General features: G+C 35.2%; 2 protein-coding genes across 2 annotated transcripts; both read right to left on the minus strand.

Moving 5' to 3' along the window:
- Positions 1-13,670: 13,670 nt before the first annotated feature.
- LOC136206417 (uncharacterized) lies at positions 13,671-16,319 on the minus strand. Its single transcript, XM_065997454.1, has 3 exons — positions 15,859-16,319; positions 14,933-15,080; positions 13,671-14,208 (listed from the first exon to the last, which is right to left on the minus strand). Exons 1-3 carry the CDS (start codon positions 16,249-16,251, stop codon positions 13,979-13,981), a joined length of 771 nt encoding a protein of 256 aa, XP_065853526.1. The 5' UTR covers positions 16,252-16,319; the 3' UTR covers positions 13,671-13,978.
- A 2,645-nt stretch (positions 16,320-18,964) lies between these two features.
- LOC136206078 (magnesium-protoporphyrin IX monomethyl ester [oxidative] cyclase, chloroplastic) lies at positions 18,965-23,333 on the minus strand. The gene is made up of 5 exons (XM_065996997.1): positions 22,817-23,333; positions 21,354-21,418; positions 20,922-21,249; positions 20,457-20,555; positions 18,965-19,372 (listed from the first exon to the last, which is right to left on the minus strand). Exons 1-5 carry the CDS (start codon positions 23,282-23,284, stop codon positions 19,109-19,111), a joined length of 1,224 nt encoding a protein of 407 aa, XP_065853069.1. The 5' UTR covers positions 23,285-23,333; the 3' UTR covers positions 18,965-19,108.
- Between the last annotated feature and the right edge of the window lie 1,635 nt (positions 23,334-24,968).

The following is a 24,968-nucleotide window of genomic DNA, read 5'->3' on the forward strand; positions in this document are numbered from 1 at the left end:
TTTATTGTAGGCAAAGAGTGAGCTAATTATTATTCTGATTAATACATCAAATTCTTGATTATCCACAATATTTTAATTAAAATATTTTTGTTATCTTGTATTAATTTGTACTCATTAATTAATTTTTTACCTTCTGTATTATTAATTAGAGGTACATTTTTTAAAAATTAATTAATACTCATGGATTGAATCAAAACGTAATATATTATGGAATAAAAAAACTCTTTAAAAAGACAAATATTATAAGAATACATGGAGTGTTTTTTAATCACATTAAATTATTTTACTAATTTAATTAAATATAAATATATAATTCTGTTAAAATAACGTTTATTTATTTTATTTGTTTCTCAAATTATAATTTCTACGAATTTACAAAAAAAAGTTATAAAAAAATCAAATATGTATAAAAACAATTTCATATTTGAAATGCAAATCAAATGAATATTGCTTTACTAACAAATTTTTATGTTTACAATTGAATTCATATGATTAATGTGAAAAAAAAAATCAATGAATAGAGGTATGATGTGTTTTTTTTTTTTTTTGGTAGAAAGGTATGATGTGTTATTAATTGATTAATTTTAAGTTATTAATTTTTATTTTTATTTTGAGGATTTTAAGTTATTTTAAGGATTTTATGTTATTGATTGATTACTTAATTAATTAATTAATTATTAGATGATCTTTGGTTGGTTCGAATCAAATCTTGGCTTTTTTCTTTTTAATTAATTCTGGTCCTACAATAAATTAAATTATCTAAAATTAATTTAAATTTCAAATATTCTATTACTATCTGTCTTTTTTTTTTTTTTTTTTTGGTAAATTCTATTACTATCTGTTTACACCTTATACCACACGTATATATTTTTTTATAGAAAAGAAATTTATATTGAAAAAGAACAAAAGCGTGATTAATCATGCTTGTCAAATGATTGTCACAACTCGACCTATTAGAGATTGGATAAAAATAAGGGTAAATTACAAAAATAGGTCAAAATGGGAAGCCCTTTTACATATTTAATCCATTTACTTAACCTACTACATATCTAGATTGATTTTGTGTGACTTTCCCATAATACCCTCAATATTTACGCGCGCCTGTCTCCCTCCCGTCTGACTTCGCAGATTCGATCTTATGCGAAGCCTGCGAAGCTAATGTTTGGGTTTACTTGATGAATTTAATTAGCATATGCGAAGTCTGGATGTGTTTTTAAGCTAATTCGCGAAGTGGTATATAACAAAAAATGTCAAACAACAACGGATTCTAACATTAAAATCATAACATTATTAAAATTTATAACAAGATTGCCACAATAAACTCCTAACGAATCACTTCATAATACATAGGCTCCTATTCAATACCGATGGATGGATGTGTCTCACGGTACAGAACAAGATTGTCACAATAAACTTCTAACAAATCACTTCATTATACATAGGCTTTTATTCACCACCGATGGATGGATGTCTCACGATACATAGGTTCTTATTAACCACTGAGGGATGGACGTGTCCCACGGTGTAGACTCATATTCACCACCGATGGTTGGAAGTCCAGGCCTTTTGGAATGGATGTTTCTCATGGCACCCTAACACGCCGGCTTCCAGGAATGAATATTATGTATTCAACCACCTTCAGAAAAATTTAATCGTGTTAGTCAGAAAAAATGAAGATTTGGCTTCGCGAAACGATGATTCGCTAAGTATGCGAACATAAATGTGCAAGGAAGAGGGTGATTTTACTTAGCGAAACAATGATTTCGCGATGTCTGCGAGGATGAATGTGAAGCGCTGACTTCTCGAAACGATGATTTCGTGGAGTCTGCGAGGAGAAATGTGACGCTCTGACTTCGCGAAACGATGATTTCGCGGAGTCTGCGAGAGAAATTTATCGAATTACCTCGCAAACTTCGCATAATCATCGTTTCGCGAAGTGAAATCGATAAATTTCTCCCCACAGACCTCGCGAAAACCGCATATGCTAAGTGGATTTATGGGAAAAACGCAGAAAAAACAGTATATACTTACATTTTTCGACAAAACCAATATGATAAACTGGGAAAAACGATTAAAATAACGTAGAATCACTATTTCTTCGATGGTGACAAGAAGAAAGAAACCAAGAAACGAGCAGAAAATGGAAGATGAAGAACCATGGCTTCATTTTCTAGGATTAGGAAGTTGCAGAATCAAGAGATGAAGAGAGGAAGAAGAGAAATACATTGTGATTTGGAGAAATTGTGCAGATTTCGTGCAATTTAAAGGAAGATAGAAAGATCAAAAGTCTTGAAATCATTAATGGAGGAGCTGCCAACCGTTTCGCGCAACCAATGAGAAGAGGGGAGAGACCGTTCGCGTTTGGAGAAGTGGGAAGGTTAGGGATATTATGGGAAAGTCACACAAAATCAGTCTAGATATGTAGTAAGTTGAGTAAATGGGTTAAATATGTAAAGAATTTTTCTCTCTTTTAGATCTATCTCCTCTTTTAGATGATTAAGTTGAGTAAATGGGTTAAATATGTAAAGAATTTTTCTCTCTTTTTAGATCTTTTTCTCTCTTTTAGATCTATCTCCTCTCTTTCAGATCTCTCAGATCTGTTGTCATGGTGAAGAATTTTTATGAAGATTGAGAGTTTTGAGATCTATCTCTTCTCTTTTAGATCTTTCTCTCTCTTTTAGATCTATCTTCTCTTTTTCAGATCTATCTTCTCTCTCTCAGATCTGTTGTCATGGTGAAGAATTTTTATGAAGATGGAGAATTTTGAGATCTATATTCTCTCTCTCAGATCTATTTCTCTCTTTTAGATCTTTTTCTCTCTTTTAGATCTATCTCCTCTCTTTCAGATCTCTCTTCTCTCTCTAAAACACAGGATCAATTTTATAACTCAATTTTTTTTTTCTCTCTCTCTCTCTCAATTAGTTATATCTAATAAAATAGACTCCTCCAAATACGAGTCTTTTTCCTTTTCTCTCTCTCTCTCTCTCTGTGGCGATGACGAAGGCGACTGCGAAGGGAAGGGTGGATTGGTCGGTGAAGGCGGGCGGAAGGCCGGTGTTGGATCTGGCGAGTCTGGTTGTGGGGCGCGGGCTGGGTGCAGATCTGGTACAGGAGGAGGCTTGGGCGGCTGATGATGGGAGATCGGAAGGATCTCCTCGGGGTAGACGACGGAGTAACGAAAGACCGAGGGATCGGTCCAGGGATCGTAGTAGATCGGAGTGGGCTGATGGTGGGGAGGCGGATCTGGTTAATTCGGTGCCTGTTTCGGTGGTTGGGGTGGCCGATCTGGATCAAGGAAGGGAGGGTTCTGCGGCTGCCGCGTTTGGCATTGGGGAAGGAGAAGGTCCGATGTTTTCGGCTGTGGATCGTGGGGTTGAGCAGAACGTTGTGATGGGGGGGACGCGTCCTGCGCTTGGTGCTCTGGGAGTGCCGACCGTGCAAGCAGGGTATTCTTTGCGGCTTGCGCAGGCCGCGCAGGCCGTGCTTGCCGCGTAGGCCACGCAGGCCGCGCAAGCCGCGCAGGCATTTGTGCCGGGGGACTTAAGTCTTTTACTTCCGGGACAAACTATGGAAGGTGTTTCATCCCCAGGCACTCGGGTTACTCAGGGCCAGCATGCCCAAGGTTATCAAAAGGATGGGGGAGCTCCCTCCTTGAGGGATAAGTTGTTAGGGGTGGTGGAGGAGGAACCCATGATGGAGGAGGATACTTTTGAGAATGATGATGGGGATTTTCTCTCCGATTCCGATTCTGAGGATGGTCAGCCTGAGAACCCTTTGTGTCCTAGGATCCGTCTTTCCTCAAAAGACAAGCGGGTCATGAGATCCAAGTGGAAATTGGCATTAATTGTCACTGTTTTGGGGAAAAGAATCAGTTTCAACTACTTTGCCCAGAGGATTCAGGCTCAATGGGCTAAGAAAGGGAAGGTTACCATCACTGACCTTGATAATGACTATTATGTCATTAGATTCACAAGGGCTGAGGATTACAATGCGGTGGTCAATGGTGGACCGTATATTATCTCCAATCATGTTTTGGCTCTGAGACCTTGGGTCCCAAATTTTGACCCCCATGACTGCTCTGTTAACAGAATCCTTACTTGGGTTAGGTTCCCAGGCATTCCTCTTGAATACTATAGTGATAGATTCCTGAACAAGATTGGTAGCCTGGTTGGTAAGGTCCACCATGTCGATAAGACTACCATTGGGGCAGTAAGAGGCAAGTTTGCCAGGGTCTGTATTGATATTGATCTTGCTAAGCCTCTTCTTTCTCAATTCTGTATTCAGAATAAGGTTTTTCATATTGAATATGAAGGTATACATAATATCTGTTTTGAATGTGGTATGTTTGGCCATACATTTGAGGGATGTCCTAAGAAGAGGAAGGAGGCGGAGGAGTTGATGCAACCTATCATAGGTGGAGCTGAGAAAAGTCAGGGGGAAGAAAGGAGTTTTGGGCCATGGATGCTGGCCAAGAGGTCAGTGAGAAGGAAGCCAAGTGCTAATGTTAGTTCTATTCATCCGCCAGATATTAGTCGGAAGATGACTACGCTCCAGATTGCCCCTGAGATCAAGGTCAGACCCCCGGATATCAAGAAGAGGAGTGAGGCTGGTGTGGTCTCAGCTTCTGGCTCGGGGTCTAGGTTCGGTGTCTTGTCCCTGGAGGAAGGTCGGGAATCGGACCCTTCCAATGAACAGATTGATTTGAGCATGCCTGGTCTGGAATCGGTCGAGCCTGTTTCTAGTCGGGGTAAATCTATTAATCCCCTCTTTGTCTCTGATGCTAAGGATAAAGGGAGCTCCCAGTCTCACCTTTCTACAGGGGAAGGGTCGAGTAGTAAGGCTGTTTCTCTGAATCCTCCTGTGGATGCTCCTATTGGAAAAGCTATAGGAGTGAGTAAGATGAACATGAAGAAACTTAAAGTGAAACCTAAGAAGAACCTTAATGGGTTAGACTCTTGGGCTAAAAGGGGACCTTCTGGGACTTCCTCTAGGCTCTCAGGAGCCCCGAATAAATACCTGATCTAGGGTTTGGGCTTGTGTTAGTAGTCTTCCTTTCTGATGGATTTCTTTGTTTGGAATGTTAGAGGTGCGGCGAGCAAGGCAACCCGCATTCATGTTAATGATCTTATTAAACAGTTTAACCCCTCATGTTTTGTTCTTCTAGAGACCAAGGTCAGTGGAGCCAAAGCAGACGAGGTGGTTAGAAAGTTTAAGAATTGGAATTGTGTCAGATCGGAGGCTACTGGCCGGGCTGGGGGGGATTTGGCTCTTTTGGAAGCCAGGTCTTGTTAATATTGATATTGTTAGTATGGATTGTCAGTTCATTCATAGTAAGGTGTGCTACCCTGGTAATAAACATTTCTTTGTTACCTTTGTTTATGCCGATCCTGTTCTTTCTAATCGTACAAGGTTGTGGGAGATCCTTCATTCTATTAGCTCTAACATGGTGGAGGCTTGGTTGGTGGCCGGGGATTTTAATGATATTGCCCTTTTAAGTGATCAGAGAAGAGGGGGTAATCATTATGTGAACCGGTGCCTTAACCACAAGCGTAGTATGGATCTGTGTGGGCTTTCAGACCTGGGTGCTGCTGGCCACAAATTTACCTGGAAAAGAAATAGCTTGTTTGTGAGGTTGGATAAGGTGTATGCTAATGTTGCGGCTATCTGTAGGTTTCCTGAGGTCAAGGTGCTGAATCTCCCCTTCCGTCACTCTGACCATTGCCCTATCCTCATTAATTTGGTCAAAGGTAACCGGCTGAAAGGTAACAGACCCTTTAGATATCTTGTGGCTTGGGATTCTCATCCCGACTTTAGGAATTTCGTGAAAACCAATTGGCATCCCCACTCTGATGTTCTCCTCGCTGCTGAGGAATTCAGAAGGAAGGTGGTTGTTTGGAATAAAGACATCTTTGGCCATATTATCAGGAGGAAGAATAAACTCTTGAGGAGGATGGAAGGCGTTCAGCGTTGCTTGGAGGCTCGTTTCGACCATAGCTTAAATGGTCACCTTAGAGCTCTCCAGAACGAGTTGGAAGTTGTGCTTAGACAGGAAGAGCTTCTTTGGTTCCAGAAGTCTAGGAAGGCCTGGACTCAAGACGGGGATCGGAATACCAGGTTTTTTCATCTCTCTACGATCATTAGGAGACAGAGGAATAGGATTGATGCTATCAAGGACGCTAGTGGCGAGTGGATTTTTGAGGAGGAAGACATTCGTCGCTCAGCCCTTGATTTCTACAAGGACCTGTTTAGAGAGGAAGCTGTGGACTTGGAGAGTGCCCACTCTGGTATTTCCTTTCCTCGTTTGGGGGAGGAGGCTATTAAAGATGCTTTCCATCCTATTGACCTTAAAGAGATTGATCTGGCCTTCTCTAGCATAGGGTCCACTAAGGCTCCTGGGATTGATGGTATCCCCGCTAGTTTCTATCATAAACACTGGGATACTGTTAAGGAGGGCATATACAGTTTTGTGTTAGGTGTTTTTGGTGGCTCTAACGATATCAGGTCGGTTAATAAAACCCTCATTGTCTTGATTCCTAAGGTTGTTAAGCCTTCCTCCTTCCTCCAGATGAGACCCATCAGTCTTTGTAATGTTTTGTATAAAGCTATTACTAAGATTGTGGCTAATAGAATCCGGAAGATCCTTCCGGATATAATTAGCCAGAACCAAAGGAGCTTTGTTCCTGGTAGACAGTTGATGGATAACGTTGTTATTGCCCAGGAGGTTGTCCATTCTATGAAGATTAAGAAAGGTAAGAAAGGGATTGTGGCCCTCAAACTGGATCTGGAGAAAGCCTATGATAGATTGAACTGGAGCTTTCTTCTGGATAGTTTAGCCAAAGCTGGCATCCCGGAGAACTGGAGGATTTTGATTGAGAAGTGTATCTCCTCTCCTGTTTTCCAGGTCATGATCAATGGGGACATGTCGGATGAGTTTTCTCCCTCCAGAGGAATTCGTCAAGGAGATCCTATGAGTCCCTTCCTCTTTGTTATTGCCATGGAAAGACTGTCTCACCTGATCTAAGAGGCGGTGTGCAAAGGGACTCTCCACCCTGTTTCTATCAACAGACATTGCCCCCCTATTACCCATTTACTCTTTGCTGATGACGTCATGCTTTTCATTGAGGGTAATGAGGAGCAAATTAAAACAGTTATGGATATCCTTGATTGTTTTTGCGAGGCTTCTGGCCAGAAGGTTAACATCCAAAAGTCCCGTATGCTTTGTTCCAAAAATATGGACAATAGCTTGTGCAGAAGACTGAGTGAGCTCTCTGGCATACCTCTGACGAACTCTTTGGGGAAGTATCTTGGGGTTCCTCTTCACAGTGACAGGGTTTCCAAAGCCTCTTTCAAGGATATTTTGGACAAAACTAATGGTTTGTGTGCTAGCTGGAAAGCTAATTCTCTTTCCCTTGTAGGTCGCCTTACCTTGATCCAGTCAGTTAACTGCGCTGCTCCGAACCACATCATGCAGGCCTGTAAGCTTCCTGAGCCTGTCCTTAGTGACCTGGATAAGATAAATCGGCGTTTCCTGTGGGGTGAGTCTGGAGATGGGAGAAAGGTTCACCTGGTCCCGTGGAAGGAAGCTTGCCAGCCTAAAAACAGGGGGGGTCTTGGTATTAGGCAGGCAAAGGACAATAATAAAGTCCTGTTAATAAAACTTCTTTGGAGAATGTGGCAATGCCCCTCCTCTCTTTGGGTCCGTCTCTTGTGCGAGAAGTATCGGAAAGATAGAATCTTTGGTGGCCCGAATGAGAGGGTTGTTAGCTGTTCCTTCCTTTGGAAAGGGCTCAGTGCCGTGTTTGCTGAATTCTGTACGGGGATTGGCCTGGAGGTGGGTAATGGTAGATCTATTAGCTTCTGGTATGACACCTGGATTGGTGATAAACCGCTGATTGATGTGTGTAATGCCCCTCCGTCGGCTGATCTCCTTTCCTGGAAAATTGCTGATGTGGTGGACTCGGAGGGAGACTGGATCTGGTCAAAGTTCGACTCTTTCTTTAGTCTGGAGACCCTTCTTAACATTAGAGGAGTGAAGATTAGCAATCAAGAGGAGGATAAGGATAGACATTGTTGGGCCTTGACGAATAATGGTACTTATTCTTGTAAATCGGCCTATGAAGCTTTTACCCCTAATAGGGCTGATCCTCCCTTGGAGATTTGGAAGTCCATATGGTCCCTCAAGATCCCTTACCGTATCAGGAGCTTCCTTTGGCTGGGTATCAAAGACAGGCTCCTTACGAATGCGGATAGGCACAAAAGGCACTTGACTGAGTCTAGTGCCTGTAGTAGATGCAGAGGCAATGTGGAAACCTTGTGCCATGCCTTGAGGGATTGCCCAAATAGTAAGAAGATCTGGGAAGGGATCCTCCCTCATCACATCCTCCCTTCCTTCATGGCCTTTTCTGAAGGGGACTGGTTCTCTCAAGGAGCCAAGGGGAACTTGCTGGCCAACATGGAGCACGGTGCCATCCTCTTTGCTATTACTTGTCACCAAATCTGGAAGTGGAGGAATGAAGAATTATTTGCGGGTAAGGCTGTCCTTATTCCTGATTTACTGTTTTTCTTCTCGAAGAAGCTCTTTGTTATTACTAAAAGCTTTGAAAGAGATTCCCTTGTTCGCCCCTCCCCGGATAAAGAGATCCTGCTAGTTGGCTGGAGTAAGCCTAGAGAAGGGTTTGCTAAGTTGAATACTGATGGCTCCTGCCTTAGCAATGGCAGAATTGCTGCTGGAGGAGTTCTTCGGGATGCTGGTGGCAATTGGATGGCGGGGTTTACCCATAACTTGGGGACGGGCTCCTCCTTTTCTGCGGAGCTCTGGGGTATCTTGTCAGGTATTAAACTCGCCATTCGCATGGGTGTTAAAAAGCTCTCGGTGGAATCTGATAATCTGGAGGCTATTAACAGGATTTCAGATAGCCAGGCTGTTTGTCTGAAGAGCCAGAATCTCATCAAAGCTATTTTGAGGCTTCGTCCTGCCTTTGAGTATCTTAATTTCTCCCATATTTTTAGGGAGCAAAACCGCGTGGCGGATCGCTTAGCAGCTGCTGGGCATGGGAAAATGTTAGGTGTTTCTACCCTATCTGTTCCTCCTTCTTTTCTTTTGCCTTCTCTCCTAGAGGATAGGATTGGAGTCAGCCTTCCTAGACTGATCCCGGTGTAGGTTTTTTGTTGGTTTTGTTTTTTTCCTTTCCTTTCTTACCAAAAAAAATATAATAAAAAAACTTAGATATTATAAATATCTAATTAGAAATTAGAAAATAAAAAAGTTGTAGCATTTTTATATCAATATGGAAAAAATTAAAAGAATAAAGGTTTTTTTTTATAATAAGAGGAGGGCTACTAAAACAATAAAGTTAATGACTTATTGCAATGCATAAATTCTTGAATTTCCATGAAACTTATCTAGTAATTAATTCATTAATGAGTTATTGACAAATAATAGTATAAATCAAACTTGATTTTAGAATTCTTTAGAAAAATAAGGCTGAAATTTTGACTCGTGAAACCCACTAACATTGTGACTGATTTTTTGGTTTAACATTTAATAGCCTATAGAATATACCTAAGTCTAGAGAGCAAATGAACTCTATCGTTTCAAGTAGTAAACGTTCCTAAGAACAATATCGATCCCACATAAACTAGGTTTCAATTCCCTACTCGACTAGAATCCTATGTTAACTAAGGAATAGTAAAGTTGATTGGTTTGTTTATGAAAGTAATTAAAAAACAAAGATTTATATTCGATTGTCTAATGAATGAGTGGAAAGCTAAGATATTGGATCCTCGTGTCTAACTCCTATGGTAATAAACTATGTTGTGTTGCAATAAAGACTTAAACTTAAGACGGTAGCTTTTTATAATAAGATAATAATCTCGGCCTAGAATTACTAACTCTATTCCTAATTCTTTAGGTCGATGCTTGTTTAGGAAAAATTCATAAGTTACTAAGAAGCATGAATTATGGTGAAAGCTAAAGCTAACCCGTGACTTAGACTACAAAGTCGCACTATCCGATTAAGTTATAGGTAAAGCTAGGTTACTCAGTTGAATTATTTACTTGATTAGGTTTCACGATTCAACCACTCATTAATGAGTTATTGACAAATAATAGTATAAATCAAACTTGATTTTAGAATTCCTTAGAAAAATAAGGCTGAAATTTTGACTCGTGAAACCCATTAACATTATGACTGATTTTTTGGTTTAAGATTTGATAGCCTATAGAATATACCTAACTCTGGAGAGCAAGTGAACTCTATCGTTTCAAGTAGTAAATGTTCCTAAGAACAATATCGATCCCACATAGACTAGGTTTCAATTCCCTACTCGACTAGAATCTTAGTTAACTAAGGAATAGTAAAGTTGATTGGTTTGTTTATGTAATCTAACACTGAAAGTAATTAAAAAGCAAAGATTTATATTCGATTGTCTAATGAATGAGTGGAAGGCTAAGATATTGGATCCTCGTGTCTAACTCCTATGGTATAAACTATGTTGTGTTGCAATAAAGACTTAAACTTAAGACGGTAGCTTTCCTTAATAAGATAATAATCTCGGCCTAGAATTACTAACCTTATTCCTAATTCCTTAGGTCGATGCTTGTTTAGGCAAAATCCCTAAATTACTAAGAAACATGAATTATGGTGAAAGCTAAAGCTAAACCGTGACTTAAACTACAAAGCCGCACTATCCGGTTAAGGTATAGATAAAGCTAGGTTACTCGGTTGAATTGTTTACTTGATTAGGTTTCACGATTCAGCCCCTTTTACTAATTACTTGTTTAGGTTTCCTAGCATAAGATGAGTAAATAATCCTAACTAAATCTTTTGTTTAATACTTTTTACAACACACTTTAAACAATAGCTTAATTAAAACATACTTGTTAGACACGGTTCACCGTAATCTTAGCCAAAGGTGATTTAACTCATGTCTGAGCTAAAACATACTGGGGGAAACATGTATAGAGAATGAACCCATGTTTAACGAATACGTTATTAGAATTCAAGATGAATAATGGAATACGAGATGAAAATATCTTGAATTTAATAAGTAAATAATAAACAAAGGGTAGAGACAACCTGATATTGATATCTTACAACTAAGGAACCAATGTACCTTGGCTGATTGTACATAATTCGAATCTGAACTTACTTGAATGTAAAAACAAACTGAAAACAAACTATGAAGTAAACTAAATAATAATCTACATAACATAAGCCTCTATTTATAGTGTTTTGATTCCTATCACTGGCCTATTCGGTCTTCTTTCCACTTAAGAGTCAGATTGAGATTGATTCGGAATGGACATTATATCATTTTTCCTTTCACATGACAGACATTTGTTTTTGTTTTGTCTAGGTGTTTTTCGTGACAGTATATTAAAATTATGTTATCTAAAAGCTTAACTGTAAACTAGCTCAATTCACATGTAATATTCATTGTGAGATTCACTAATGAAAAGCTTGGGTCTTTATCTTACAGGTGGACAATATACTTCGTGATGTTGTTGTGGGTGATGCTGAGATAGGTGGATCTTGCTCTTTTTATTTGCAAATATTATTAACATTAGGGATTATGAACTGATTTGATTCATTTTTATTTGAAAATAATATTTGCAGGGGTATTAAGAATGCTTATGTACATGGGAAGGTTGATTGAACAGATGGTCAATCAGTTCATGCCTATGACATGGGAAGATTTCTTTGACTTATTAAGTATATATATGTGAGTGAATGTTATCTTATTGAGTATTGCGTGAAGCTTGTATTAAAGCGTGTATGAATATATATGTGCATAAAGCTTGTATTAGTATGAATTGATTTCACTTGTATACCTTAACCAGACATGAATATGTAGTAAAGGGTTGTGTATGAAGTATGGTCATATAATGAACTTGTATGTATGAAACATAGTCATATAGTGAAGGGTTGTGTATGAATCATAGTTATATTGGTATGAACTGATTTCGCTTGTATACCTTAACCAGACATGAATATGTAGTGAAGGATTGTGTATAAAGCATAGTCATATAGTTGTGTATGAAGCATATATAGTAAAGGAATATATCTGTTTCATTGACATATATGTGAGTTATATTGCTATGAACTGATTTCTTTTGTATACCTTAGTCAGACATGAATATGTGTATGCAGCATGATCATGTTTATGATTGATGTTCTGTTTATGGTTGAATAGGTATGAACTGATTTTGTTTGTATACCTTAGCCATACATGAGTATGTGTATGAAGCATGATCCTGTTTATGGTTGAATATGTATGAACTGATTTCATTTGTATACCTTAGTCAGACATGAGTATGTGTATGAAGCATGATCCTGTTTATGATTGATGTTCTGTTTAAGGTTGAATGGGTATGAACTGATTGGCCATGCCCGTATATTTTATATGTTCATTGAGTATGCGTATGAAGCATAATCCTACGAGTTATATTGGTATATGAACTGACTAAGCTTGTATGTTTGTTTGACATATATGTGAGTTATATTGCTATGAACTGATTTCGTTTGTATACCTCAATCAGACATGAGTATGTGTATGAAACACGATCTTGTTTATGGTTGAATAGGTATGAACTGATTGACCATGCTCTTGTACTTTATATGTTCATTGAGTATGTGTATGAAACATGATCCTACGAATTATAATGGTATATGAACTAACTAAGTATGGACATGCTCTGAATGAATGGCTCTATCAGCATTGCATAAATATGCCGCAACTTTACTCATGACCCTTTACAACTTCACTCATGACCTAGAGGGTAAAATTATATAAATCCCAACTAAAACTAATAGGACAGAAGTATAAAGGAGTGTTAAAATAGTACAAAACATTAAAAAAACGGAATGAGGGACAAAGCATGAAAATTAACAAAAGGGAATGAGAATGACGATCTAGAAACTTACATACCCACGCCTTAACTGATTAGTAATTCTCAAATTCTCAAATTCCAACTTAATATGAAATAAGGCGTCCCCACGCTTTAACTAATATTGACTTCTAGTTTACTTACGTTTTTTGTTTCATTTTTTTGTAATCAAATGAACATTTTATTAGATTGGATAATCTTTTTCAATAAAAAAATAGCACCTTTAAAGGTCTGTTTGTTTTACTTACTATTTGTTGTTTCTGTTTGCTGTTAGAAAATACTGTTTTTCCAAAAAGCATGGATTATCTGTTTTTGGTAAAAGACTATTTTTCAGGGATAAAATGCAAACAGGATGTCACTAACCAAACGTCCAAAACTTTCCCTTTTAAAATTGGAAAGGCGAACATGAACATGAAAATGAGCTACCAAACACCCCCTAATATTCGATTATATGATTCTCTTTTAATAATATATATATATATATATATATATATATATATATATATATATATGTGTGTGTGTGTGTTTGGGTAGAATAGGCAGAGGATATGGTAATTATTTATAGGGTAAAGATTAAAAATAACATTGTAATTATTAAGAGAGATCATTTTAATATGAAAATTCGCCTAACGTTAGATTTAAAGTTTCAAATGTTAGAGCTTTTTAATTGCTCCAAATCGTTCTATTTTGAGATAAATAGTTACGATAATAACTTTTGATAAAACGACTAAGTTTGTAAACTTCATAAAGTATATACTCATATTTGCAAACTTTTAAACCACGCTCATCACAATATTTATTTTTATATACTTTTCTCAACATAAAAATCTATAGAATTTCCTTTTTTTTTTTTAATTTCGTGTTACATTGTGTGAAATACAAACTATTTCCTCCGAGTTTTGTTGTTCCTTTGTTTCCAACTCTAAATGTACAGAATTGGAAACAACCGTGTTAACCTTGGAGACCGATCAGACTTTTTTTTATTGCAGCTCTCTCTGCCCTAATCGCTTTCAATGCAACGATTCCACCCACGACACAACCTTAAGTAATAAGTTTTTTCTGAGTCTGTAATGCATGTTACAATTTAAACTAGATTTCCAAAAGATGTTGATTAGTAGCCTGAAGAATGGGAAGCTTAACTCTAGGAGGATCAACAGAAGAGGAAGAGGAAGATGTTTGAGGGCAAAATACAATGTAAATGCGCATACCATTTACAGTATCAATTTCTAGACTGTACAAAACCTGTCCTGCTCCATATTCTCCAAGAAGTTGGTAAGATCTCTCTGATTGATCCATCGTCACGCATAAATCATCCGAACCTGCAATTCAACAAAATCAATCAATCCCAACTAAGTAAAGAAGTATTGACGGATTCAGAATTCACTGACAGAGAATGTTTCAATGGTTATGGGTGCTCAATTGAATTATTTTCCGTGTTTTTACCCTAAACTATCAAACCTATATACAAAGGTCGGCTAAATGCACCATCGGCGTATTTTTATGGTTGTCTTAAAATAGTAACTCAATTTCAATTTGTCCAAATAAAATCATTAAACTTAATTTTATCTTAATTAAGTCGCTCGGGCCTCTTCAAGAACAAAAAAACATTGAAAATATGACGTCTGTCAACTTTCATCACTCACTAAAACGACACGTAACTTCCACCTAGCTGGCTGAAACGATGTGTGGCTGCCATCTAACCGACACATGTCGTTTCGATCAGCTAGGTGGCCGTCACTTTTTATCTATATGTGGCATTTACGTGTCGTTGAAGTCAACAGTTGACTACTGTTTATGTGACAGCCACATCACTTTTCTGGTGTCTTTTTGTTCTTAAAATGACTTAATTCAAAATTAAACGATCTTATTGATACAAAATTAAGGTTTAGTGACTATTTTAACGGCTATGAAAATTTAGTGGCCAATAATGCATTTAAACTACAAAGGTCTAATGGAGTTTTTCGTTGCGATAAATGGATACTCGAGCCTCCATCCGACCCGTCAGTCAAAAAAGGATTTGAATCCCAGCAAAAAAGTACTTACAAGCAGCATGTTCAATCTGAGTTTGATAAATAAATTGAAGAACAGCTGAAATTTCCTGCTCAAATTGATGAAAAGGACCACTTTGGAAATCCAGCTTTCTAAGCTTACATACTCCTTCTCCTAGTTCCATCATTGCTCCTTTATGGTTCTGCATGTATATACAATAGGGTAGCAAATTAGCTATTCGGGTTAGTGTGTCGTAATTGTTGTGTTATGTTATCTACATATTCTAGGCAATTATGTATTATATAGAAGTATCAAAAGTGGTAATTGGTTAAACAAGTTATGTAAATCGGATTGTCTAGTGTGAGAAATTAACGCAGCATAAACATCACAAATGTGTTGATTCGCGCACGAATACCTATTACTCAATCTTCAAAATTAAAAGAATTCTTAAAAATACAAATTTAGTATTATGAAATATCAAAAGCACTTTATACATCTAAAATATTTCCTAAATAGCAAAAATGAAATCATAAACCATTTCTTACAGAATATGAAAACTCTTTAGAACATAAAACACTTTAGAAATAAATAAAAAAAAACATAAAAGAATGGTAAATTGCATTTTTTGGAAGCCTAGATTGAAGGTTGGGACAAATGTTACACCACGTATGTAATTTATCCGCATTTAATGTTATGTATTTTTCATTTTCCAAAATCTAATTATTGATTTACACTTATAAACAGAAATCCAAAAACTTAATTTCTAAATCTAATTATTGATTTACAGCTATGTTCAATCGCAAACATTTCTTATTAGTTTACAAGAGTTTCCTTTCGCACATCTGCTGGAAACGATAGAAACATTTCTTATCAGTTTCCAAGAGTTTCCTTTGACACATCTGCCGGAAACAGTGAAACGCATGTCAGAATGATTTTGCTTGCATCATAGATTTAAAGTATAAGCATTGCAGAGAACCAACCTGGTTGAAGAGATGATGAAATCCAACAGCACATTGCAAGATCCCATGAACAAGAGTTCTTGTAGGATCTTCTGATTTAATCCAAATAGATTCAAGAAAGTCATGGCACTTATAATATTCCCTCTTGTTAAAAAGAGCTACTGCTTCTTCAAAGCTATAATCTTCTTCTTCTTCTTCTTCATCTTCATCATCATCTTCTGCACTGTGATTGTATCTGTACGGAATGCGAAACCTAAAACTTGTTTGACTGCTCAGTTGCTGCTTCCATGGAGGTTTTAAACACTTGGTATTACTATTATTCAGGATGCTAAGCACATTAGGAGATTTCTGGTTTTGTGATTGGAGAAAGAGAGCAGGTGAATTTGAGGGAAGTAATTTTATGCTAAGTGCCATTATTCATGATACATGATAGATGATATGGTTTTTGAGAGAAGAAGATTTTCTGAATTTTCTTTGGATTTTATTTTCATTATTTGTGATAATGGTTTTTTCTTTTTATTATTCAATTTTTGTGGTCCTGGACTCCTAAAATCTCCATTGTGCTTCGTCTCATTTGCTTAATACATTCTGAACTTGTCCATTGTAGTAGATTGACTCTCTGAATTTTGCAAGTATCTGACCAGCTTCCTAGACTTGCTTATTTCGTATCACCGGCTTCCTAAACTTGTCCATAAAAATTGATTAACTCTCTGAACTTTACAAGCGTCTCACCAGCTTCTTAAACTTGCTTATTTTGTAACAACTAAATATAAAAATTATAATACTAACTCGGATTAAGGAGCAAAAAAACCCCTAACATTTTGGGTCTGGAGTAATGTTACCCCTAACTGCAATTTTACCCCTAACATTGGAAACTAATAGCAATTTTATCCCTAACATTGATAAATTGGGTTAATTTGACAAATAATTCATCAAACTGTATTCTCGGTCATGAATCTTGTCATCTACACTTCACATGTGCGTCATTTTATCAGTAACAAATCACAAACATATGTTGGGATGTGAAAAAAAAAATAAAAAAATATATACTGACTTTTGTACGAATTGGACAAAAAATTTTAAAAAATTCACCAAATTTATAAATTTGATCTTGGCTACTAATGTTAGGAGTAAAATTGCACCATTTTAGACATTAGGGGTAAAAATACTCCTGATCCAAAACCTTAGAGGTATTTTTGCACCTTAATCCGAGTTAGTATTATGATTTTTATATTTAGTTGTTACGGAATAAGCAAGTTTAGAGAGCTGGTGATATATTTGCAAAGTTCAGAGAGCTAGTGATACGAAATAAGCAAATTTAAGGAAGACACTTGTAAAATCCAGGGAATCAATATATTATCATGGAAAAGTTATGGGGTGATGTATTAGGCCTTTAAAATTATAGGAAAATGCATGGTGGATTCTTTAACTCTTTTTTTGTGCTGTGTTAAATGAAAAATTTGACCAATTCATTAAAAAAAATTAATACTTTCATACTTTAACTTGATTTTTTACCGTAATAAAAATAAATTAATTAGATATTATATAATGATAATAATATAAAATTAGGTTTCTTAAGACTCTTAAACCGTTACACTCTAAATATTTTTTGAATAAATTAACGTTCATTTAATTTTTAAGATAAATAATTTATTAGTCCTCATCTTTTTACGTAACACATTGTTTAGTCTTTCTATTTTGAAAAACACCTTATAAGGTCATTATCCTTTGTCACTGTTAACCCTTTGGTTCGTTTGTCTTTTTTTTTTTTTTAGATTTTTAACAAAACATATTTTAGCTTTCAAGACATCATAGTGCGATACAAAATGACTGTGTTAATCTATTATTTTTTTTATCTTTCTGTTTATGCCGAATATAACCGTTAAAAATCTAAAAAAATACAAAATGATGAAAAGGTTAATAGCTACAAAGAATATAGACTTTATAATATGTTTTTTAAAATAGAGGGGTTGAACAGAATGTTAGATAAAATCCTAATTTTTATAATAAAAAAATTATAGATATTATATAATAAAAATGGTGTTGATATTTACCGCCCCCATTTTGCTTTTACCGCCCTCATTTGGACAATTTTACCCTTTTAATAAAAAAATTTGAATTTTTTAAAAAAAAGGCCTAGGCGGATGTTTCACCCGCTCAAGCCATAGGCTGGGCAGATCCATCACCCGCCCAGACAATGGTTTGAGAGGGTGAAACATCCGCCCATGCCAATGGCTGTGCGAGTGTTTCGCCCGCTCAAGCCATTGGATGGGCGGGTCAGCCACTCGCCTAGGCCAAAATTGGGCCTAGGCACAAATTTAATATTTTTAGTGAGGAAAAATATTAAATCGTTCAATTTTTTGTTACGAAAAATATAAAATTCTCTAATTTTTTGTGACGAAAAATGTAAAATCGTCACGGAAAATATGCATTATGGTAATGATTTTTTTGAAAAAAAAATGTAAATTTTAATGTTTCCGACTCATAATCATCTATTTTCGGAGTTCGGGTTGTCACATATCAATTATTTTCATAATTTTAATTATTGTTATTCGGGTTTGTGATTTTAGAGAGAGAATTTTTAGTTTTTGATCAAAATTATAAGAAAAAAAAAAATCTAAATGTGAGCGGTAACTAGTAAAAAGGAGCAGTAACTAGCAATTCACAAAAAAAAAAAAGCGCCACTTTAAATTCAGGGCAGGTGCAGGACACCTGTTCGAACTTTCACCGAGTTGGTCCAAGAGAGGAATCTTTGACAGTATGGACACTAAAGTGGATACTGCAAAACATTATTTCTAACAGGTAAATAGTATGGTTCTTGGTTTTTTTCTATTGATTAAGTTTTTGATCTTTTATTTTATTTGGACGTATTATTTAATCTTGTTAAAATATGTTATTCATTCAAATTAAACTAACGTTTTTATAATCTTCCTATAACTACATTACACATAAAAAATTCCAACTGAAATGAATAACAAAGAGTTTTATATTCAAAGCGCAGTTTATTGTGAAAAAAATGAGTGCCTTATAATGCTTTTAGCATTTCTAAACATAGACACAAAATGGATACGAGCACAAATACAAACCCAGTTGAGATGTTTTGACATCAATATGATTTTCAAGTCAGTTGAATGAGAATCGAATATGATTTAGAGAAGCAGAAAAGAGTAATTTTACATCTCAATATTACACTTGTCATGAAAATGTTTTCATTTGATGATCCTACTAAAGCTGAAGAAGCAACAGAAATTATACAAACAAAAGTATAAAATCAGTAAACAAGTTTAGGTTCAAACTCAGCAAAATCAACAGAACCAGATTCAATAGGAGGCATCAAATAAGCAGCCAAGATTTCAGAAACCAAAGCAGCCACAAGTGGAATCCTCTTCAAGTTTTTCACAAATGAATTGTCTTCTGTCTCTCCTACAGCAAGTAGCTTCTCGTTAATGACTACCATTCTGTCCAACTTCCTCTTGAACTCTGGGTTCTCCACATCCAACACTGCTGGAAATATTCTTGCTGTTGTTCTGTTTGTCTGCAAATGCATATGTCAGAGTGTGTCAAACTATATACATATCCAAGTAAATCATTTGTAAATATTCACGGCAAAAAATGTCGCAAATTAATATAAGATTTATGATTGGACCTTAACTACAACTTGAGTTTTTAGTTCAAATGGTTCCATGACATGATATCAAAATACACTGTGAAGTGGGGGTCACAGATTAATATAAAATCTATGATTGGACTTTAACTATTAGCTTTAGCTTACATGGCTGATCATTTTGATTTTGGTGAACAGGGGTGCAGATAGGGGAGCCAGAGGGGCGGTCCCCAGATTAATATAAAATCTATAATTAGACTTTATCTATTAGCTTTAGCTTACACGGCTGAGCATTTTGATTTTGATGAACAGGGTGTCGACAGGGGAGCCAGAGGGGCGGCCCCCAGTCTCCTGAACCACCCTTATCAGAGGGGTGGTTCTGACTCCCCTGTTTCCATCAAATTGGGGATTGGGGTGCAAGATGCACCCCAAATTTATCTTCCGAGAAAAATGTCACTCGGAAAGCTGTAAATTTGAAAAAAGAAAATTGATCCAGAAAGGTGTCGTTAAATTACTCGGGGGGGGGGGGGGGGGGGGGAAAAAAACAATTTGACCCGTCGGTAAGGGTCAAAAATACCACTGTTATATTCGGGGAAGTGCAATTTTACTCTTGAAGTTTTAAAAGAATTTCATCTTTAAATCCATCTAATCAAAATTTGTTTGTAATTTGCACTTCAATACTGATTTTTGCTGCAATATTGCGGCAGAGAATGACGCAACAGAGATAGTTTAGTAATACTACTCCTTCAAATTCAAAAAGGTTGCATGGATAGAATGGTCCGAATATGTTTTTTATTTATGAAAGTGACTGTTACGTCAAAAAAATTGATTTTGCGATAAAAATTAGTGTCCTTTGCACTTCCCCAATTATGTTAGGGGTATTTTGACATTTCCCCTTCTCGAATAACACATGTCAGCATTAGAAATTAACACGAGCTATTCATTGACGTGTCACTTCCGAACTAATTTAACCAAAAATGTTAAATTGTGTACTAAATAATAACCAAAGTCTCACCTCAATAATGACATGCATGTCAAATTCTTTTGTATCCAAGCCAATGCCCTCATAGAAAGCTGTTCTCTGGCAATCATTGAGGTACATTGTCACATAAACCTGCAAGTTCAATAATACAGAATTATATTATATAAAAAAAAAAATAATAATACAGAGTTAGGTTCCGTTCTTTTTTATTGAAAAAAACTGAACTGAACTGAATGCTATTGAACTGAACTGAATTCTATTGAAACTGAAATAATGATATAATCCTTTAAAAATAGCAATAATTAAAATAAGAAACTTATAAAAATAATAATTATTATTACAAAAAATAATTATAATTATAGCATAAATTACAGAACTGAACTGATTACTTTACTAAATTGAACTGAATTGATACTGAAATTAAGTAACAAATAACAGGGCCCTAGACCCGTTATTGATTATAATAAGCTTGATATGCGGAATAAGAAATTAAATTACCGATAAACAGAAGAATCGAGACCACAATTTGGCCTTCCAATCATTGAGAAATTGGGGCTGAGCTTTCATCAAAGCAGAGAAGAAATCACCATGTCTGTTCTCATCTTGGCACCAATTCTCAAAGTACTTGAAAATGGGGTAACATTGATACTCAGGATTCTCCTTGAGGTGTCTGTAAATAGTTATGTATCTCCAGTACCCAATTTTCTCAGATAAGTAAGTAGCATAGAATATGAACTTTGGCTTGAAGAATGTGTATTTTCTAGCCTTTGTCAAGAACCCTAAATCCAGTGCATAATTGAAATCAGATAATCCCTTGTTCAAAAACCTGCCAACACGAAATGCGGGAACCTTAATGAAGAGGAGTTTCCGTGCAACGTAGATTAACAATTCGTTGAGACGAAAATGGAAAAGAGAGTGGTATATACATACCCAGCATGCCTAGCTTCATCTCTGGACATTAGAGAGAAAATCTCAGCTACCACTGGATTGGTTTTCTACACCAACAAAAGCAGCAATTCTACATTAGTACATTTTAATAATTTAATTTGGGTAAGAAATTTAAATAATTTCAATAATTCGATTATAAAAAAACTCATCACGTGGAAATTTATATATATATATCCATAAAAATTTGATGTGGAAAAGAATTTTTTTTTTTGAAAAATATAAAAATAAACATTGTGATTATGCACATTTGTAAAGATATCTATCTGATTTAAAACTTCATAAATAGATATGAAATTTCCTCTGCTTTTTCACTAAAACCATTAAACTGATTTTCTTAATAAATGTTCAAAACAAAATTATAATGATTTCAATCTCATATATCCGTCTTGACATATAAATAAATTTTAGGAGTACAGGCATATTTTGCCCTTTGGTATTCAAAAGAATTTTTAATTTTCCCAATGTTGAAGTATTTTAATAAGTGATATTTAACACATTTTGAATAAAAAGTTAATTAATTTGTTAAATCTAATTCTATAACAGAATTTTTAACACGTAATATATATATATATGGAAATTTAGAAAAAAAATTATATAAACTTAATACGTGGATAAGTAAGAAAAAAAATTCTCTTGTTTATCCACACATTAAATCATAGATAAAATAAAATAATTACTATAGCGTACTTATCAAAAATTGTGTCGCATAAAAGTTAACAAATCAATTAATTTAATAATTAGTTAAATATCGTCTGTGGAAATGGAAATAGGTCATTCATGAAGCAAATGAAAAGCAATTGAATATACAAAAGCCAAAAAGAGCTTAATCCTAAATTTTAAAGCAAAAAAAAAAAAATTCTCATGTTTGCTAACAATTGCAATGAAAAAGTAAATTTGCAAATGGAGGAAAAACTTTCAAACTTTTTAAACTATACGAACTTCTTTGTAAATACATAAAACCGCAATATTTTTTATACTTGTCCCTAATTTTTTTATATTTTGTTAATTTCGATCAAATACCATTTACTAGAAAAAAAAATTTAAATTCACGAAAAAGTAAACAGATAAAATTTGCGGTTTAGCCATTGCAAAACAACACTGCTTAAACAAAGTTATTCCTTGAAAAAATTGTTGTCTTCGCTATTTATCCAAAATTGATTTGTAGACCTTTGTAAAGTATCTAAAATACAAAATTCTAATTTTACAAATTAAATAAATTCTAAGTATTATTTGGTCCAAAAAATTTAACCCCAATATTCATAAATATAGACACCATGTTTGCAATCTTTTAAATCATGGGATTGTCTTCCCAGGGATTTATTTTTCAATTTTTGCCTAAAATTTATGACATTTCTCATAATTGGAGGATTATAAATGTAATTAAGCTAAAAAAAGCATAATTAGATTTGAATTATTTAAATAATCCCAATAATATTTAATTATACCTTAAGCCTCCTTCCAAGTTCTTTGTAGAGTAAAAAGCCAGAGAATTCAGCAGTACAAGACCTCTCCAAGAACTCAACAAAGATCTGTCTCAAAGGACCTTGCATCTTATCAGCAGCTTCTTTAAACTCCTTATTCCTCACAAAATGCGTCTGATTATAATCCGTTTTGAACTCCTGAAGCAGCGCCTCAAACTCCGACTGATTCAGCTTCTTGTTAATCTCCGTGTTAAAAAGCGTCTCCATCTCATCGAAATCCGTCGTGTAAAATCTCGGAGTCAAAAGGGTCTCTTTAATGTCTTTCTTGTTCCCCTTCTTGCTTGGCTTGGTAGCAGTAGTTTTTGTTGTTGGCTGAGAAGTTGCAGACATTTTAATGGTGGAGAATTTTGAAGTGGAAGAAGAAGAGAATGTTCTTGGGTTGTTTCTGAATTTGGGGGTTAGGGATTTTACTAAGGCCATTTCTGCTGCCATTGTTGCAGATTTGGAGGTCTGATTTGGAGGAGATGAGGTGAGAAGGAAAGGGGAGAAGAGGATTTGGGGTTTTATTTATGGGTTTAATTGCAATCTCATCCAATGAAATCTGTGAGATGAAATGGGAATTTGACACGTGGTGGGTTTTTATTGGGTGGAGTTGATTGCTTTGGAGTGGTTTGTGATAACTGATGATGTTGTTTTTTGGACAATCGCTTTGTGTTTGTGGTATGGCTTTAACTTCAATAGGTTCTTCTTATTTTTTTACAAAATGGATAAGTTATGAATTTGCTTATAATATATTTTGAGAAGTGTAGATAATACTTTTAACATTGAAAAAAAAAATAGAATTTCCCCAGGGTTGTTTATAGAAATAATTTATTAGTCTATATCTTTTATACGAGTCGGACCATGTTTACTTTGTTTTTGACAAAATAAGTCTTATTTTGTTTTTTCCACCATTGGATGATGATAAACTTTGACAAAGTAAGTTCATCCAATGACAGAAAAAACAAAGCAAGCATAGAAGGCACCTTTATACGTAATATGTGGTTTAGTTCTTTTATTTTGAAAAATATATTATCTTTTATCACGATTAACCTTTTAGTAATTTTGTCTATTTTTTTACGTTTTAAACCACACATATCTTAATTTTCAAAACAACCATATTGCGATACAAAATGACCATGTTACTTTATTATTTTCTGTCTGCCTATTTATACCAAATATAACAAATAAAAATCTAAAAAATAGACAGAATTACCAAAAGGTTAACAATGTCAAATGATAGAGATCTTATAATGCGTTTTTCAAAATATTAGGATTAATCATGTGTTAAATAATAATAAAACATAGGACTAAAAATTTATTTACCATTTTTTATATGTCGTTTTAGAATTATCAATTTATTCTTTTTTCTTATAAGACGTTTTGTATTATCAATGCACGTTAAACAAATTTTTCTTATCTATAATTAGAGAGGACTTTAATATTAATGGAAATAACTCTAATTAAATCAAAATAATTAAAAAATAAAGAGAATTTTTTCCTCTACTTTGGTCAACTCGGAATGCTGTCATTTTAAAAAAATGAACTCCCTCGATTCAATCTGCCTGGTTATGACTTCGTACCTACAAGAAATTTGATTTTTGGCAACGCAGCAAATCGTTGCTAAAAATATAATTCGCAACGACTTCTGCTCGTTATAATAAGCTTCGTTGCTAATAGTTTCTGCAACGACTTACCTGTCGTTGCCAAATATGTGCTTTTGGCAACAACATCCTTGTTGCGAAAAGTTTGACGTTGCCAAATCCGAAACATAAGCAAATAGATGAAATTTTTCTTTTGTAACAACGTATGACGTTGCTATATATGTTTGAATTTAGCAACAGAGATTGTCGTTGCGTTAAATATAAGGTTTTGCAACAGGTACTGGCGTTGCCATATATTTTGAGGTTTAGCAACAACTGCTGACATTGCCATATATTATAATGAACCGCAACATCATATGTTGTTGCCATATACTTTGAAATTTAGCAACCATTTTTATCGTTGCCATATATCCGGATGTTTGGAAACTAAATTGGAAAATAAAACGTAACATCTATATATACATATATAATATTTCTTTTTTCTTTTATATATCTATATAACACAAAACTAAAATGAAATACAATAATTATCA

Source organism: Euphorbia lathyris, chromosome 9 (assembly GCF_963576675.1).
Source record: "Euphorbia lathyris chromosome 9, ddEupLath1.1, whole genome shotgun sequence".
In the NCBI taxonomy this organism is placed as follows: domain Eukaryota; kingdom Viridiplantae; phylum Streptophyta; class Magnoliopsida; order Malpighiales; family Euphorbiaceae; genus Euphorbia; species Euphorbia lathyris.

Bases quoted from the DNA above. Each gene is read 5' to 3' on its own strand.
- LOC136206417 (XM_065997454.1), bottom strand. From the start codon at position 16,251: ATGGCACTTAGCATAAAATTACTTCCCTCAAATTCACCTGCTCTCTTT. The intron at 15,081-15,858 runs GTTGGTTCTCTG...ATATACATGCAG, and splicing joins TTCATCATCTCTTCAACCAG to AACCATAAAGGAGCAATGAT. The intron at 14,209-14,932 runs GTAAGTACTTTT...GTTGAATTGCAG, and splicing joins TCAGATTGAACATGCTGCTT to GTTCGGATGATTTATGCGTG.
- LOC136206078 (XM_065996997.1), bottom strand. From the start codon at position 23,284: ATGGCAGCAGAAATGGCCTTAGTAAAATCCCTAACCCCCAAATTCAGA. The intron at 20,556-20,921 runs GTAATTTAATTT...TTGAACTTGCAG, and splicing joins CTCGATTCTTCTGTTTATCG to GTTTATGTGACAATGTACCT. The intron at 19,373-20,456 runs GTGAGACTTTGG...ATGCATTTGCAG, and splicing joins ACATGCATGTCATTATTGAG to ACAAACAGAACAACAGCAAG.